The 19,102-nt window shown below is 38.4% G+C and overlaps 1 protein-coding gene across 2 annotated transcripts in view; it reads left to right on the plus strand.

Annotated features, from left to right (window-relative positions):
- ZFAND3 (zinc finger AN1-type containing 3) overlaps positions 1-19,102 on the plus strand; it is a 322,750-nt gene that overhangs the window by 204,256 nt on the left and 99,392 nt on the right. For both annotated transcript variants that reach the window (XM_044002479.1, XM_044002478.1), the window contains one exon: positions 8,897-9,079. In XM_044002479.1, the coding sequence (XP_043858414.1) occupies positions 8,897-9,079 (183 nt within the window). The remainder of the gene's footprint in view (positions 1-8,896; positions 9,080-19,102) is intronic.

Genomic DNA, 19,102 nt, shown 5'->3' on the forward strand with positions numbered 1-19,102 from the left:
ATCCTAGAATTTTATTAAGATTGTAATCAGAAGCATAAAAGCCAGCTTTATGAGTTGGCAAGATACTGCTAATGGTTTTGTCAGTAGTTTTTATAAGAAATTCAAGGTTTGTGAACTTATTGTCAATTTTATAGACCCAGAAGGCAAGGCCCACCTATAGATAGAAGAGTATATGCCTCTCTAACTTATTATAGTTGGGGATAAGAAGGGGGAGTCCAAACAGGAGTGATAGAGATAAGCCTACTCCCATTAAAAGGGGCCTTGATTCCTTTTTATTGATAAATGCTAGAGAAAATAAAAACCAAACAACAATTTTCTTTTTTGTATATAAGACCATACTTCTTTTTATTATAGTCTCTGCCCCTCCTCCCCCAAGAAATCCTCGATCTGCAATTTATTGCTTAGAAATTCCCTAAATTATAGCTTAGTGTAACATGGAATCAGGTATGGTCTTCTGTTTAATTTTGGTAACTAGAGCTGGGCTTTTGATAATAGTGTAACCTTTTCACTTTGGAAAGCTCATGGTATCTCCCAATAGATCTCGGAAATCTGATATATAAATGTTGGTGGCAGTAGCATCTGCAGAGGTGATAAAAGCCTTGTTAAACTGAATGCACTGAAACCTGAATTTTTAATAATAGAAGAATAGAAGTAGTCACAAGTAGTGTGAGAATATTTCTTACAGGAATCTTAGTGCTGGTTATAGCCTTCCAGGAGAAGCATTCGATCACTTTAGGTGTAGGACTTAAGTTTTTTAAACTACAATATTTGGAAAGATTAGTGGTTTCATAAATGTAGATAACATTCTCCACTGATATAAATCACATCCCTGTGTTTAATGAGCTGCTATACCCATTGCCCCATCCCCACCCCCAAATTACCGCTTATTGCCAACCTTCTGATCTAGCCTTAGCTAGGTTAGTCCTCATAGAACAGATGTGAAATCTGCTGCTGGGTCCGTAGAATGAAGCTTGTCATATTGGCAAAGGCTTCAAGAACCTAACAGACCTGCATACTATGATTTGATTGTCTTCCTATAAAATATCATTTGATTGTTCTGAATTTACAGTTCAGGCATCTACCTTAATAAAATAATGGAATTTTAAAAGTAGCTTTTGTGTGTTTTGAATTGAGGTTTTATAGACTTATGAAGTTACTACCAAACATACATCTCCCTACTCAACTTTGATCTTTCAAACCCCTGGTTAATTTTTAGATATTTTCTGTAATGTTACCATGTTAATTTGTGCCCTGTAAATTAGTTATGAGATATTATTACTGGGGAATTGGCATAGTCTGCACAATCAGTGGTGAGAAATTAGCCTTCTTTGAAATAACCTTTGCAGGGGGGTATTTCACACAAGCAGGTTTCTGTAGGTGTCAAAACAGCAATTTATTAAGCACCTGTCATGTGCTAGGCACTGTGCTTAGAGGGACTGTATAACTTCAGTGATGACTTGTTTGGGTCCTTCCCTTGTCTAGCCTGAAGCTTTTACAGACACACCTTTAAGATTAAAGAAGAGACTTTATTTTTAAAATATAAAGATAGTTTGAAGAATGACAAATATTTTTGAAGTGCTTCAAAACTAATTATGTGTTTCTTGATTCTTTCTCTGCTTTGAAAAAAAAGCTTTTAAAAATAAGCTCACAGTTTAAGAAAAGTCTAAGTACATTGACAAACCCCTTGGCACCATTTGACATCAAGAATGGAACGTAAGTGTGGCTAAAGTGACACCTGTATGATTGGACAAGATCCTAATTAGACCTCTAGTATGTCTGGTTTGCATCATTAAGACAGATCATACCTACTCATATATTCCAACCATTTTTACTATATTTTGAAGCTGGAAGCTGGATCTATGGGGAACATTCAGATCTGAAGAAAATGTTCAATACATGATGAAATAAATCTAAGAAACCTCATTGGCCTTGTTTTGCTAAAATGGGTCTGTCAAAACATTAAGTATGATAATCTACCATTTTAGCTAGTGTATGATGCAGGGCAGAACTGGTTCGGGTCTTTTTGTTTGTTTTTTGTTCAAAGGATTTAGTTTATTTTGAAAAAGCTTTATTCACAAGTCTCAGCTCAGGCTTCATAGCTTTATTCCTATAAAAGTTTACTCTTTTTTTTTTTTTTTTTTTTTTTTTGTTAGGCAATTGGGGTTAAGTGACTTGCCCAGGATCACACAGCTAGTAAGTGTTTTAAGTGTCTGAGGCTGGACCGGAACTCAGGTCCTCCTGACTCCAGGGCTGGTGCTCTATCCACTGTGCCACCTAGCTGCCCCAAAAGTTTACTCTTGAATGATTTCTTTGAATATACTTATCCACTTAGAAAGTTATATATTTTAGATTTTAGTGCCAGGTTTTGCCATGTATAGACATGAGAAAAACCCAAAGTTTTCTAATTTATAAGGTTCCGTAGGAAGTGGAAAATAAAGTAAAAGGTCTTGTGTGAATTTGATGTTTTTTGATAGTTTGCACATCAAGTCTAAATGAGAGGGCTGGCATCTGGGAACAGAGTCCAAAAATTCACAGGGGTGCATGAAGTTCCACTAAAATACAGTGACAGGAATTGTTTTCCTTCTCTGGCTTTTAGCTTCTTTAAGAGCAGTCAAATATAAGGTAATATGTACTGGAAATCAAAGTATTGCTGCATGCAACCTGAAGTTATCCCTTATTTAGTAATCTCTTCCTAGGACAGGAAGTTTTCATGTATTTGTATAAATGGTATAATCATATCTCTTTCAGCTTTTGGAAATTCAACTTTCTTTAGATTAACCCTCCTTTAGCTGTTTAGGTTACTTAAAAGGGAACATCTTTGAGCCTTCAGTTTTGTTAGTAATGAGTGATACTAATCCATTTTGCCCTTTTATGACTAAAGGGCACTGTGAACAAATTGAAAGTCAGAGGAAAGGATAGCTCAATAGGGAAGCACTGTGTGCCAACATAAGAATCAGAATGAGAAGAGGAGCAGATAGGTGGCACAGTGGATGAGTACTGGCCCTGAAGTTGGTGGGACCTGAGTTTAAATCTCACATCAGACACTTACTATGTAACCCTGGACAAGTCACTTAACCCCAGTTGCCTTAAACATCTGGGGGCCATTTCCAGTGTCGTGGCAGGAGTGGGGTACAGGGGCTGGACCCACATGGCTCTGGAGGAAAGAGTGAGATTGGTGACCTTGCATAGCCCTCCCTCACTTAAATCCAATTCAGTACAAGTTATGACTTCATCCAATGTCATGGTGCTCTTTGAAGGACAAAACAGAATAAAAAAAATAGTCTTCACATAACAGTATAGAATCTTAGATTGTTAATGCTAGAAAATACCTTAGAAATTATCATCTAGGTATTATTAACCTGGAATTTATGAACTTTTTTTTTAAATAGTGGTACTTTAATATATTTTTTTTCCTTCATAATTGTATTGTATGTACTTAAAAACATTCTGAAGAGATCCCTAAGTTTCACAAGATTGCTAATGGGGTCCCTGATACAGAAATGACTAGTCCAGACCTCTCTTTTTTTGTATAGACAACTCAGTATCTTACTCTGTCCTCTCCCACTATACTGCATTTATATAGGCAGTTCCCTTGTACCGAGAGCACACTCATTTGTCTCTGCCTGTGGGAAATATTTACCTTCCAGGCCCAGCTACCACCTTTTCAATGGAGCTTTCGGCAATCTCCACCAACTAAATGTGATTGCATCTTCAAGATTTCTGAAAGCACTTTGCTTTTCTCCTTTGCCCATTTTCACCTTCTATTCTATGTCATATTAATGGTGTATATGTCATAGTGGAGTGCAATGGAAGAAGAACTGGGTTCAGGGTCAAAAGATGTGGGCTCAAATTTTTGTAGTTTTGTATCTATCTCTTTGGTCTTCAGATTCTTCATCCATAAAGTGAGGGACTAGGTAATTTTAGAAGTCTCTTCCAACTCTTTCCCCTTTAAATTACTTGGAGCCACAGAATCTCATTTTTCATTTCTGTATTCTAAGTGCCTAGTAGAGTGCCTTGTATATACATACTAGGCACTTAATAAATATTTGGATCAAATTAAATGACTTCATTACACTGATGCCCAGATCTCTGAGTCACTTGGTGACCTTAGGAACATTTTTTGCCCTTCCAAAATTCTATGACAGTATTTGAAGAGTGTTATTATTTTCCTCCTATTCTGTATCATTACTATCTTTAATAGAGAGCCTGCAGTGGGGGTAAAAAATGATAGCCAGGGGCAGCTAGGTGGCACAGTGGATAGAGCACCGGCCCTGGAGTCAGGAGTACCTGAGTTCAAATCTGGCCTCAGACACTTAATACTTACTAGCTGTGTGACCCTAGGCAAGTCACTTAACCTCAATTGCCTCACTTAAAAAAAAAATGATATCCAACAGAAATCTTGAGCAATTATAATCAGAAATCCCATTTATTGTATGAGGTCAAAAGAACCAGCCCTTCTAGGGACTCTGAGATTGGGAGCTGAGTGTTTATTCCACATTCTGGGTGTTCTGGGGGTGCGTCTCATTTTTGGATATGTTGGTATGAGGCCACAAGCCTAGCCTTAACTGTTTATTTAGTCCAGTCCAGATAAATGGACTAGACACCAGACCAAACTTAACCCACAGTTTTCCTCATATTTGGAGTGAAAAGCCAGTGGTTCTAACAGCCCCATCCCCATCCAAAGCCATGCTTAGTCATTCTAGGAACCTAGAGGTTGGAGGTCTCAGTCAACTTTTTTGGTTCTCCCCAAGCCCCAGTTAACAAAAACTCCCTTTTATTCTTTTTCTCTCACATACATTTTTCTGTCACTCTCTGAAACCTCCATTCCTGCCTGTACTCCATACATTGCAATATAAAGTGTTCCTTCTCCCTTCTCTTCTTCTCCACCTCTTCTTCTCCATCCCCTCTACTCGACAGCTGGACTAGAAGGAGAAATCAACATTCTCTTCATTCCCCACTGCTACTCCCAGACCATTCCCATGCCACTATCATTCAGCTACTTTTCCTTTTCTTTCTTTTTTTCTTTCTTTCTTTTTTTTTTTTTTTGGTGGGGCAATGAGGGTTAAAAGTGACTTGCTCAGGGTCACACAGCTAGTAAGTGTCAAGTGTCTAAGACTGGATTTGAACTCAGGTCCTCCTGAATCCAGGGCTGGTGCTTTATCCACTGTACCACCTACCTGCTCCTACTTTTCCTATTTTGAAGCTAACTCCATAAGTCTAGGTCAGCCAGTATAGGTCCTTGTTGTAATCAACTACTGGCCTCCATGTCACTCTCATGGTATTCAATTTCTGGCTTTCATAGTCTTCTCCCCAATTCCTACCTTCTTATTCAGAGACTTCAGTAGATACTTTGATAATCTATCAAACATTTTATTAGTCTGTTCAACTCCCATGACCTTTTTACTTTGCTTTACCCCTACACACAGAGATGATCACTGAAGCTCTGCTCTCTCCAACTTTACCAACAAATCTTTTTACTTTAAAATTCTATGACTTTTTCTCAGTCTTTATCATATTCTTGTCCTTTGTGCAGCTTTTGATGTTTTTGATTATTCCTACCTTATGAGTATTATTTTTGCTTTTCTTCCATTACATTGCTTTCTATAGGTTCTCTTTCTACATTTAATTGCTACTTCTTAGTCTTTGTGGGCATCTAGGTCATGCAGTGGATAGAGTGCCAGGCCTGGGGTCAGGAAGGTTTGTCTTTCTTGAGTTCAGATCTAACCTAAGACACTCACTAGCTGTGTGACTGAGCAAATCACTTAACTCCATTTGCCTCAGTTTCTTCATTTGTAAAATGAGCTGGAGAAGGGAATGGCAAACACTCCAGTATCTTTGCCAAGAAAACCTCAAATGGGATCACAAAGATCACATGACTGAAATGACTAACAAAAGTCTTTGTATCTATCTCTTGCCCAAGGATGTTTGCCCCCCCCCCAATCTTTTTTCTCTGTTTGCTTGATTATCTCATTAGCTCCCCACATAGTCTCATTTACCTCTGTGCATGACTTCCAAGTCTTTTTTTTTTTTTTTTTAGTGAGGCAATTGAGGTTAAGTGACTTGCCCAGGGTCACACAGCTAGTAATTGTTAAGTGTCTGAGGCCGGATTTGAACTCTGACTCCAGGGCCAGTGCTCTATCCACTGCGCCGGCCAGCTGCCCCCAAGTCTTTCTTTTTAAATGCAATTTATTGATATATCTTATTTTTATATATCCTAAATTTCCTCCTGTATCATTTCCCTTCCCTTCTCAGAGAGAGCCATCTCAACAACAAAAAAAAGTCAACAAAACACATTAATATATCTGAAACACAGACTACATTCTGTATATATGGATTTGCCACCTCTACAAAGGAGGGAAGAGGGGGACAGTGCCTTTTCATATCTCTTCTTTAGGACCCTGCTTGTTCTTTGTAATTCTGAAATATTCACTTTCAATTGTTTTTTGATTGTTGCTCTATTTGCCTATCAGATCTTTATATCTAACCCACACTCTCTTCTGAACTCTGCACCACATCCCCAACCACTTGCCACCAACCTATTGTACCGTATAGCTATTTCCAACAGGATGTCGCATAGGCACTTCAAATTCAATATGTCTAATATAGAATATTTCTGCCAATCTCACCTGTTGTAAGTTCCCTATTTCTATTGAAGGCACTGTCTTTCTTTAGCATTTGCCTATGTTTATAACCTCAGAGTCCTCCTTTTATCCTCCCACTCCCTCATCTGCCATCTTCAGTTAGTTGTCAAAGCCTATATAAGTATATACCACTTCAATATATTCTTCTATCAGCTGCCTTCTCTCCACTCATACAGCCTCTACCACATCACCTTTCATCTCGATTGTTACTACAGTGACCTTCTAGTTGATTTCCATGTTTCCAGGTCCTTTCCTCTCCAGTGTGTTCTATATCAATACCAAATTAATATTCTTAAGTTGTAGATCTCACTATGTTATCTCCTGCTCAGAAATCTCTTGTGGCATTTTTATTCTTGAATATAGTATAAACTACCCAGCTTGAGATTTAAAGTACCTCTCATTTTGATTTCCTAGACACATTTCCAGCCTTATTTCATATTATTCCCCATCACATACACTACATTTCAGTAAAACTGCCCAACTAGTTATTCACCAAACTAACCATTCTAGCTTGCTTCTTCATACCTTTGCACCTCTGTACCTGGAATCTACTTCCTCCTGCCTCAGAATCCCTACTCTTTTTCAAGGCTAACTGTCCTCAGACCTAGTTGTTAGTATTTATTAAATTATTTTATTAAATATTTTTTCCTTATTAATCTTATTTTTAATTTACATATTATATGCTTACAGTAGAATAGAGTAAACTTATTGAAGATAGTGTCATTTTTGTATTTGTATTCCTAGCACCCATATTAATTTCACTTAATATTTGTACAATTTGTTGAATTAAAGCTGTATTGAACCCTACTAAGTATGTGATGTTGTAAAGGAAGATGTGACTCAGCCACTGTTCTTTGCAGTCTTAGTGTGTTAAATACCTTAGAAAGGTTGTTATGGGAGGGACAAAAGGATTATTGACATAAGGTTGAGGTGAGGTAATGAAAAGACAAACTCAAGCATAATTATCACCGTATTTTTATTCCATTTATGTGGTTGCTTTTCTCAGAAGAACTTGAGGTGCTTATGAATACCTGAGATAATGAGCATTTTTGAAATGTCACAACATTGAAGAATAGTTAAGAGGGAGAATAGCAGCAAGAAAAAGGCTAAAAGCAAAAGGTGTATGTGAAGGAAGCAGCCATGGGATTGATTGATTTCAAGCCATTGTTATTGTTTTATCTTTTTAATCCTGTCTGACTCTGTGACCCCATTTGAGGTTTTCTTGGCAAAGATACTGGAGTGGTTTGATATTTCCTTCTCCAAGTCATTTTACAGATGAGGAAACAGAGTCACACAGGTAGTGTCTTGAGGCCAGATTTGAAGTCAGGAAGATGAGCCTTCCTGGCTCCAGGCTTGGCACTTTATCTGCCTAGCTGCTCTTTATTTCATGCCATGATAACTAGTTAATGCTTATGGTATTGGAAATTGCCAGTCTGGTGGCAAGGAATGTGTGGGCCTGAGATTGAAGACCCCACAAGCCAGGTCCCAGAATTCTAATTCATTCCACTTTTTCCTCACCAGGCACACCCAGCTTTCTTTTCAGCTTTAAAATTACTCTCTAAGAGCTTGTGCTAAGTAAGGTGCTCAGGCATCTGGGTGATGAACTAGGGAAGGAAAGCTTTACCTGATAATAACAATAGTAATAGCATTTATATAGGACATTAACGTTTACAAGGCGCTTTACATATATCTTCTCTTTTGACATTAACCACTCTCAGTCTCTCTCATAAATGGGAAAGTAAGGGTTTGTAGTGGTGGTGGTCTAAGGAACTTCCATTACAAGACAAACTAGCTCCTGTCCTTAATTTCTTCTTCTTATGAGGTCTAGACTCATTCAGATTTCTAGACTTCCTTCTATCACTTTTCTTTTCCACCTTTCTGTGTTATTCTCCAGCCTTTTATATACTTTTCTTTAGCCTCATATAGACAGTTTCTTTCCAACTAAACTGAAAGTTCTTGGAGGAACTCAAAGACTCAATTATCAGTGCATCATTAACAGTACTTATTGACTGCTTTATTTTCTTAAATGTTTTATTGATGGTTTTATAAAATATTACTGTTGCTTCCAAATAAACTTCACCTTGTAACAACAACAAAAAAAAATAGTCAAGGAAAGTAATATATTAAACTATGTCTGACTGGGCATATTTTATTCCACATCTGTAGTCCATCATCTCTCTACCAAGAGGAGGGAGGTGTACTCCATTGGTCCTCTGAATTGACACCATTTTCTCCACTTCTTTTCCTCAATTTAGATTTTCAGAAGAAACAACCAGATGATGACTCCACTCCCAGTACAAGCAACAGCCAATCAGATTTGTTTTCCGGAGAAATGAACAGTGACAACAGCAATACCTCTTTAACTGCACCGACTGTTAACTCCAACCAGCAACAGCTTTCGACAGAATTGAATGTAACTTCCACAGGCAAAGAAGAGTGTAAGTCCCTACCCCCTGAAGTTGGAGAAGGGTGGAGATAGCCTGTGGCCAGTACCTTTTCTCCTTTGATACCCGGTCCAAATAGAAATACAGTAACTCTTTGACTGAAGAGAAAGTAGAGCAAGAAAACTATTCCAAGAAATCTAGCAGTTATAAGGGAGGTGAGAGAGGGGGAGATAGAGAGGGTTAGGAGTAGGTGAAGACATTCCTTCCAGCAGTGCAGGTGGCACCTTGTAGTCTTAGAGTTGCCCAGAACACTGAGAGATTAAGGGACCTGAACCAGGCAGGGTCTTGCTCTCTGGGTTGAAGAGGCAAGTTGAAGAAGGGTTTGTGTTTGTTGTTACAGTTATATTTAATGTAAAACAGAGCTGACCATGTATTTCTAGACCTAAAGAAAAAGCCAGTAGAGAGGGAAATGTTGATAATTTATCTGTGAGAAAAAAGGCAGCTTAATGGAGTAGGAAGAACCCTAGACCTGGCATCAAGAGACCAAGGCTTGATTACAGCTTTTGACATTTAACTATGTGACCACAGGCTTCTTTAATCTTCTTACCTGTAAAATGGGAATGATGCCTGGAGCACTTTCTTCTTTAGGGCTCAAATGAAATAATGGGTATAAAGCACTTGGTAAACTTTAAAGCACTATATAAATGTCAGCTTTCTTATAACCGTAGCCTCTTGGAGAAGGCTAAGAAAGAGGCTCTTGAATACAAATGGAGGGGTAATATAGATGAGAAAAGGACATTAGAGAAGTAGGAAAAGATGGGAAAAGGAAGAGAGATTTTGAGATGGAGTAAGTTGCAGTAGAAATGCTTTCATGGGAAAGTCCAAATTTCAAATTGAAAGGAAAATATAGAAAGTTTAATAACAGAATGGGTGTGTCATAGGATATAATAGAGGTGAGCAATAAAGGGGTGGGTAGTTGGGCTAGGATAGTGTGTTAGGTCTGGAATCAGGAAGACCTGAGTTCAAATCCACCCTGGCAATTACCTCTGTGACCCTGGGCAAATCATTTTACCTTGTTTGCCTCAGTTCATCATAAAATGAACTAGAGAAGAAAATAGCAAACCACTCCAGTATCTTTGCCAAGAAAACCCTAAAGGGGGGGGGTGTCACTAAAAGTTGGTCACGGGACAGCTAGGTGGTGCAGTGAATAAGGCACCAGCCCTGGATTCTAGACAACCTGAGTTCAAATCTGGCCTCAGATACTTGACACTAGCTTTGTGACCTTGGGCAAGTCACTTAACTCTCATTGCCCTGACCCCTCCCACCCCAAAAAAGAAGGGGGGAAGTCTAGAGTAGGGTAAAACTGAAATAAATAAGCTTTAATGGTGACAGAACGAGTCAGGTACATTGTTAGAGCATCAAGTATTAATAGGGATAAGATAATGAGTGAATGGAATCAGAATCTAAGGGTTGGAAGGGACCATGGAAGCTGTATGATTCCACCCGTACCTGATCAGAACTCTTAGTTCCAGTTTTGAAAGTATTCTGGATGAACAAGTGAAAACTGAGGAATTAGGCAAACTTTGAAAGGATTAACCAAATTGCACATTCCATTTTCAGTATTTTGTAGTGACCAATGTGCCTCATAGCTTCACACTGTTTAGGAATGGGTACATGAGTCTTCAAAGTCAGGTCGTGATTTCTGGGCGGACTACCATAGCTCTAGACTAGTTAAAATTGTATGTAAGCAAAAGCACTGGATTTAGTTTAGGGTGTGTAATAATTTTCACAAATCACTTCTAATGAGAGGGTCTCTGGGTTTGCCTAGTGACCTTTTTTTTTTGGTGAAAATATCGAAAATTTAAAAGGAAGTAGTGACAAAAAAGTTATACATTGCTATCTCAGAAACAATGCAGAATGAGGAGGAATAACTGCATTGACAGTATAGGAAGCAATGAAAGGATTCATCAAAGTATCTGCTTTGAAGGTCAGGCAAATCAAACTGATAAAAAAATTCAGAATCGGAAAAACCCAAGATGATACTATCTCTTCTCCACAGGCCTGCTCCACCTTGTCTACTCTCTTGCTGATCCTCTAAACCTTCCTTTACTCTTCCTTCCAAAAAAGGGGCTTCTTGAATATCTTTGCCCTTAGTACAGTATCTTCAAAAACAACATATATTTCAGATTTCTAACCCTTCAGATGTTTGGGAAGGGGAACCACTTATCATTTCTGGTAACATTTTATAGAAAAGAAAATAATATGAAATGTAGAGTAAACAAAACTAAACAATTCACTTAGGTTTACTATCTTTCTTTCACCTACAGAATTTTTGCTAGAAGCTTGTGGTTTGCAGATAGAGTTGGTTGTTAACCCAACCACATGGAAGGAAGTAACCAAATTGTTGTTGTTGTTATTTGCAGGGCAATGAGGGGTAAATGACTTGCCCAGGGTCACACAGCTGGCAAGTGTCAAGTGTCTGAGGCTGGATTTGAACTCAGGTCCTCCTGAATCCAGGGCCAGTGCTTTATCCACTGCACCACCTAGCTGCTCCCAAATTGTTTTTAAAATATCCCAATGAGGTGTTTGGAAAAGGAAAGATGCTATAAATAGAAATGGGTCACCCTTCAGTCATTGTTTTTGTCACATTTTCTGAAAAGCTAATTAAAGATATATTTGGAATATTAGGTACTGTCTATAAAGACTTTTGGAGTATTATAGGGTGCTGTATGCTGTAAAGACTGAAATCATCTTACATTGTATTCAGATAAGACAAGCACAGTGGGTAAAAAACAGCCACCGAGACTAAAATGGGTGTGAACACTACCAAAATGTTAGGAAAAAATGATTTAATTTTTTGTGATTAAAGTTTCATTTGGAAACGCTGCTTTGAACCATCTTCAGTAACATTCTTCATCACAGTACCTGGCACAAAGTAGGTGCTTAATAGTACGTTTGGTCACGATAGTCAAAATTGAATTAATTTGAGTAATGAGATTTATTGTTGTTTCTGGAGGACCTGTTTTTCTGGTTTTGTCCATCTCATTCTTTGCAGAATATCTCTCTTCTAAAAGATTAGGGAAACTAGGTGACAGTGGATATAGAGCACTAGGCCTGGAGTTAGGAAGACCAGAATTCAATTCTGGCCTCCTCTAGCTCTGTGACCCTAGACAAGTCACTTGACTTCTGCTTTAATTTACTCATATGTAAAATGAGGAGAATAACAGTACTTACCTCCTGTTGAGGGGAATCAAATGAGGTAATAAACGGAAAGCACTTAGCGCTGTGCCTGAAACATAGGTAGTGGTGGTTATATTATGACTTGTCCTTGGTAGGTTCTTCCTTAAGTCTTGGGCATTGTGTTGGGCTTTACTGGCTAGAACTCTTCAATTCTGTTTAATGAACCCAGACCCTTCTCCTGGAAAATTAGCATTGTTGTCATTGGGCTAAACCAGATTTTGTGCTCTTTTACTGATGTTGAAATTCAAGACAAGTGTATAAGAAATATGTTAAATTCCTGAGCTTTCAGAAATAATACCAGTTTTCTCTTTTTCGGGTGAACTTTTAGATAGACTGTGCCCAATCCAGGGGACAAGATATTTGGCAAATGGGGTAACTTCTTCTAGTAGAGCATTTGGAAAATACTATTTTTTTTTAAATAAAAATTCATTATAACTTCCTGCTGGGCTGGCTCTAAGTAAAATATAGTGGTGAGATTTATTTACAGTTCTCTCTGTGTCTCTTTCTTCCCTTCTCTCTAATGAAGCTCAAAGCATCATACCGTTTATCAGAGATAATTATACAACAGATGGAGCTTTTTTGATATATAATAGTCTCAAAGTGGAAAATTCTTTCCCATAATGAAGAATGCCCAAACTTGAAATGTCTCTTTTGATTTTAATTTAAAGGTGTTTTTTCCAGTACATTTATTTATCTTGTTGCTAGTTCTGTAAAGCATACTGCTTTCATTAGAACCATGTTCTAAGAAGATTGATATTTTGCAGTACAGCTGCATGCTGCATTGAATAGAATGACTGTAATTCAGGGAGAATCAATGTATGAGACCATTAAGTTAATCCCTGTCAAAGTGTAAAAGGACTAAAGCATTCAGCAGTGTTTTCTTACAAGAATTATTCAAGATAAAGTATTTCTTAACCTAGTCCCTCTCTTCTATAGTGCTAACTGGATTGGAACTTGTTTAAATGTTCCAGTTGTCATCTTAAGATCCGTGTGGTCCAAATAGAAACCATGTTAAGACTTTGATTTAAAATTGGCACATCAAAACACCTTTCCATAGATATCTAATAAATTTATCATCCTATTTTGAGAAAGATTTATTAGTCCATGATACTAGGTAGATGTACAAAAAGATTTTTTTTTAATCAAGGGAGGATTTTCATTTTCTGAGTCATTTTTATTTCTCTTGTTCAATATTATTATCTCCATTTCTTGTAAGTCCAGTTTGAACAAGCATCTCCAAACTAGTATTCAGCATGAGTTTCTGATGGGTGTCAGGATGATATGATTTTTTTAAAGACAAACTAATAGAAGTATTATTTATATACAAATTAAACTTCACATGTTTATTGTGAGGGAAGGAAGAGGCTTAAGTTTCCCAGGGGCAGTCTGAGGTGTGAAGTGTTGTGTAATCCCTTTTTGTGTGGACAGAGTAGGACAGTTATTTCCCAAGAGATCCTGTCTGCTGGCAAGGTTCCCACAGGGCCAGAAAGCAATAATAATGGCATTTAGTAAATTATATCTATATCTATATATATTATATCTATAGACATAAATCTTGTTCCTAATATCTCAGCCCCCTTTTTACTTGGATAGCAGGAACAGATATGTGTGTGTGTGTTTGTTTAGACATAGATATATAGATATGCATACAGATATGTAGATTTAGATAATGCCTTCATTCCCACTTAAAACACTTGGGACAACAGGATTTTAGACCTGAGAAGACAAATTTGAGATCATTTAACCCAGTCCTCTCATTTTTAGATTACAGAACCGAGGTCGGGAGATAACAAGTATCATTGTCAAAGGTTACTGTGGTGGTAACTAGTAGAGTTGGAGTTTAAATCCAGATTCTCTCATTGCGAGTGTAATGTTCTGTTATGCCACCCTGTTCCTATGTTTTGCACTTGCATTTCTTTCCTTTGGTTAAAAAGGAAGAGTAAGTTGAGCCCTAAGACAGTAAGGTAAACCTTTTCATCTTGCTTAAGAATCTTCTGTGACTTCCCATTGCCAAGAGGATACTCAGACACCTCAGTTTGGCATTTCAGCAAGACTTCATAATATGAGACCTCTTTATTTAGCCACCTTTATTTCCCACGGTTCCTCAACACGAAAACTTTGGTGAATCTTATCAGAATAAGCTACTCTTCTGAACCTTTGTTCATGTTGTTTTCCCATGCCTATAATGTCTTTTTGCTTCACTCTCTGCCTACCTATTCAGGTTGTTTCTAACTTTCATTGCCCATCTCAAGCTTGCATAGCTCTGAATTCTTAGAATACTGCTTTTCTGTACTACTAATTTTGAAGGGAGAAACAAGCACTTATTAAGAACCTACTATGTCCCAGACATTGTGCTAAGACAGTATCTCATTTGATCTAATCACTAATTTTGACTTTTAATTTTAGGTTATCTTTGTGTATATTTTGTTGCTGTAGTGAGATTGCAGTTTTCTTATGGACAGAGGCTGTATCTTGTGCTTCTTTGATATCTCTTGATACATACATACGTATATATTAGGAGTTGTTTCCTCACAGGAACAACTCTGAGAACCACTTCCAAAACATTATTGAAGATAAGGTTTGTAATCAGCAGCATAGCTTAAGAAGAAGCCATGCCAGACTAACCTCATTTGCTTTTTTGATCGGTATACCAGATCTGTTGTGATAATGCCATGGTCATCGTGTAGCTATAGGGCATTTTACAAAGTGTCTCACTATGTCTTTGTGGAAAGATCATAGTACACTTAAGAAGATTCAAAAGTGATTGGCTGATGGGACCCAAAGATTGCTGACAGTGTTTTGGATTCCATTTCCATCATCCACAAATCTTTATGCCTGTACCTACATTGATAAAAATAATGAAGTTGGGGCAGCTAGGTGGTGCAGTGGATAGAGCACTGGCCCTGGATTCAGGAGGACCTGAGTTCAAATACGGCCTCAAACACTTAACACTTACTAGCTGTGTGACCCTGGGCAAGTCACTTAACCCCAATTGCCTCACTTTAAAAAAAAAAAAAGAATGTAGTCATTTCTCTACTAGAATTTGAGATGAAATATTTGACTTGAATCAGTTCTTCAGTTTCAAATGACAGAAGCCTTAGTTTAGAGTGGCACCTCTTTCTTAGCCTTCCTGAAGCAACCAGGTGGGCAAATCCCAGTTTGGGTTCTTTTACCATTTGGGTTCCTTTTGGAACAACTAAAGACCAGTTCATTTTTGCTGCAGATACGGAAGGATGCCCTGGGGAGTATGCAAATATATATGACATGACTTCATGAACTCTTATTTTAGAGTTATTCATTTAAAAGTTTTTGCTGGTTCTGTTCAAAAGGGATTACCCATAAATTGTTATGCAGGCTCAGTGTTTGAAATGAGTTGACTTATTCAGTTTTAATTCCCCCCCAAGTAGATATTCTTTATGTGCTCATTTTAAAAGATGTTCTTTGCTTTGCTGTGAAAGTAAAGGTCACAGTGAACAATCATACTTAACACAGTTTCAGCCTTCTCCCTCCTGCCCCCCCCCCTTTAGGCTGTCTTATTATTTCCCTTTAACGTAGATGGGAAAACATTTACATTATGCTTGTTTTTAAAAGATTCTAAACTTCAGTGCAACAGAAATGCCAGGGTAAAAACAGACTAGACTCTCATTGCAGAATCTTGTTTGGCTTTACATGGACTTATTTTAATTATGTATATGAATGCCTTCCCCTAATAAGAATGGGGGTGTTGCACCTAAAAGGGAACAGATGTTCCTCAAATTGGTGAGCATGAGTTTCATTACCAAGCCCCTTCATTTTTCATTAATTATAAAGATAAAGCTCTGAATTGAGTCAGATGGAATAGAAATGTCTATTTTCCACCCTTAAGGGTGTGTTTTGAGTTGTTTTTGGAGGGTGGGGAGTAAGGTAAAAAGTTAGGAATCAGTTTGGCTCCTAAGTACCTAACATGTGACATTTTCTAAGATTAGTGCCAGAGCAGGGCTTTTGTAGTGACATCTCTCATTGCTTCCACCTGATGTACAACAACCATTTTACAGAAGGGATATGGGAGACAGGAAACTTTATTCAGAATTCTTTTTTTTTTCCTTTTTTTGGTGAGGCAATTGGGGTTAAGTGACTTGCCCAGGGTCACATAGCTAGTGTCAAATGTCTGAGGCCGGATTTGAACTCAGGTCCTCCTGACTCCAGAGCCGGTGCTCTATCTACTGCACCACCTAGCTGCCCCCAGAATTCCTTTTTAAAAACCTTTCTAATAGTTTCTGGGGTCTGAATAGAAGGTGATCTTTTCTCTTTTTCTCTGAAGTATCCTGTGCAGGGCATGCACAAAGCCCCTTCCCATTGAGAAGAAGGGCATTGCAGTCCCCTCTCAGCCACAGATGTGGACAGGAATTCTGAAGACACTGAAGTACCTGAGTGTACTCTGCCTTTGACTGGGTCAGAAGATAAGAAACTCCTTCAGTGTTGATAGACTTCCACTGATGCTATGAAAACCATTTTTGTGTTTCTGAAAAAATCCAAACATGGAAATCTTAATTTCCTCCAAAGTGAAATTCTAAATCGAACAGAATAGATATGGAAATTGGTTGAAGTGACAACCAGATGTTTTACTATAATGAGAAAATTGTCTGAAAACATAATTAGCCAGTTTGTATTCTGACTCTCCAAAATAAACATTTTTTCAGTTTTAAACCACTAGATGGTAGCACACTTTACATTTCACTTATCCTTGCAGGACTTAATCATATTTGGGGGTTTTACTTTTGTGTATTCTGCTTTTATGTGTTGAAAATCCTTTGGAAACCCCCTATGTAGCTTTAACAATCTGAAGATAATTTAGTAATTCAAATTATTATTAGTGTAGAACAACTAAGCAATGAATCCTTACTGTGGCTATACATTTTACCTGGTCAACATCAAATGAAAAATCATGAACATTCATAAAAGTTTGAAGTTGATGGTGCTAAAAAAATTCATTTGAAAAGGGAACAAAAATGCTTAAGGCCTCTTGGGTTCTCATTGAAGCAAGTGTTTGATATTTTCATTCTTCCTTCCATGAGTAAGTGATGTGGTCATCCTCCTTTGGAAGTGTGACTTAAAGAGTTTGTTCGTTATTCACTTTGGTTGCTTGTTCAGTGATAGAAAAAACAGTTTCATTAAGAGAGTTAAAAAGCATCACTGGCCATCTTTGCCAGTTGCAATGACCATTGCCTACCAAGCAAGTCAGACTGTCAGGCAGAGTATGAAGGAATCAGATTAAAACATCAACTCCTAATTAACCTATGTCAGAAACATGACCAGCCATCTATATTGATCACTACACTACTTCTTTAGAAGATTTTGATATCTTTAGTTTTTTATCTCGTCACCATTTCCAGATAAATTCCTTGCCCTTCCTCTACCCTGAGAAGTTGTCCCCTTTAACAAAAAATGAGAGGAAAAAACACAGTTCAGCAAAATTAACCAATAGTAGTAGGCCTCTGTCAGTTGCGGACGACCATGGATCAGTGCCTTGAAGAGCCATAGGCCACAGTGTGGCTGTGCTGGAGTGTCTTCTCCAGAGCATGGCCTGGGCAAATCAATATGGAAAACAAGCTGTCGCCCATGCAGCAGGTTTTCCCTCTCCGCGACATTGGTGGATCCAAAGGAGGCAGAGCTAGTACAGTTTGGCACCAGTGCCGCCACCGCAGGAATCCCAAAGCCTTTCCCATATATGGGTATTAGTCGCAAGGCAGGGGAGGTTTGAAATCAGTTTCCTTCCCCTAGGCAGGTTGCCTGCCAAGGCTGACGAGCCCCACCTGCCCAAAGTGACTGGTTTTAAGGCGCCAGTGACTCGCCTTCACCCCTTCTCCTGTTAGTGGAAACAATTCCACCAGGAGAAGGCCAGGAGTTGGACTTTGGCTGTCAGAGGCTATTTGAGACACATGCCATTGGAGCATTTTATAGAAAGTGGGAGCTTATCCCCACTCCCACCCCAGCATGACAACCTGACTTGAGTTCAAATCTGGCCTCAGACACTTGACACTTAACTAGCTGTGTGACCCTGGGCAAGTCACTTAACCCTCATTGCCTCACACCCCCCACACAAAAATTAACCAATAAGTCAACCAAATCTGACTATTTGTGCAGTATTCTCTATCCACAGATTATTTTTCTTCTCTTCAGACCCAGCCTTGGTCATTTTAAATAGATAGTGTTCAGTGTTGGTTTGTTTTCTGTTTTTTCCATTATACATTGTTGTCATTCACTTCTGAATGACAAAGTGATCTTGACCTCCAAGGCATTAGCCATACATGCTGTGGACTGTCATTAGCATTCCATTCCCACCACTCACTAATCTATGTAGAATGGCTTCCAGAGTGAATTAGTGTGGTGACAGCCAAAGGAGACTCATGCAGGCCCATATCCCTTAAAGAATCTTCCCGTGCTGGACAAATTGAAAAGATGGCCAACTTCATCTTACAGCCTGCTACTTATATAACTAATGTGGGAATAGAGAGAAATGGGGGCGGGGGGTGAGTAGGCTGACCCGAGGGGACTGGGTTGCTTAGCAATGTATTCGATGAATAAAAGCTTTTTGTAGAGAAACACACTGTGTGCTAGGTAGTCACTACAGGACAAGTTCTGACCTACTTTGAAGCTGCTTAATGGAACCCCCTTCTTTAGTGCCTTCAGTGTAGATCCATCCCTCCTGAAATCATGTGGTGAGTTGGGATTAGAACTCGGATAAATTCTTAACATTGTATTTGTTTGCTTAGTCTGTATCAAGTAATAACCTTTGCAGATGGTTTAATTCTGAGTTTTTTATCTGGTGGAAAAGAAGGGCTGTTACCTCTGCCGAAT

The sequence above is a fragment of the Dromiciops gliroides genome, chromosome 4 (assembly GCF_019393635.1).
Source record: "Dromiciops gliroides isolate mDroGli1 chromosome 4, mDroGli1.pri, whole genome shotgun sequence".
Lineage (NCBI taxonomy): Eukaryota > Metazoa > Chordata > Mammalia > Microbiotheria > Microbiotheriidae > Dromiciops > Dromiciops gliroides.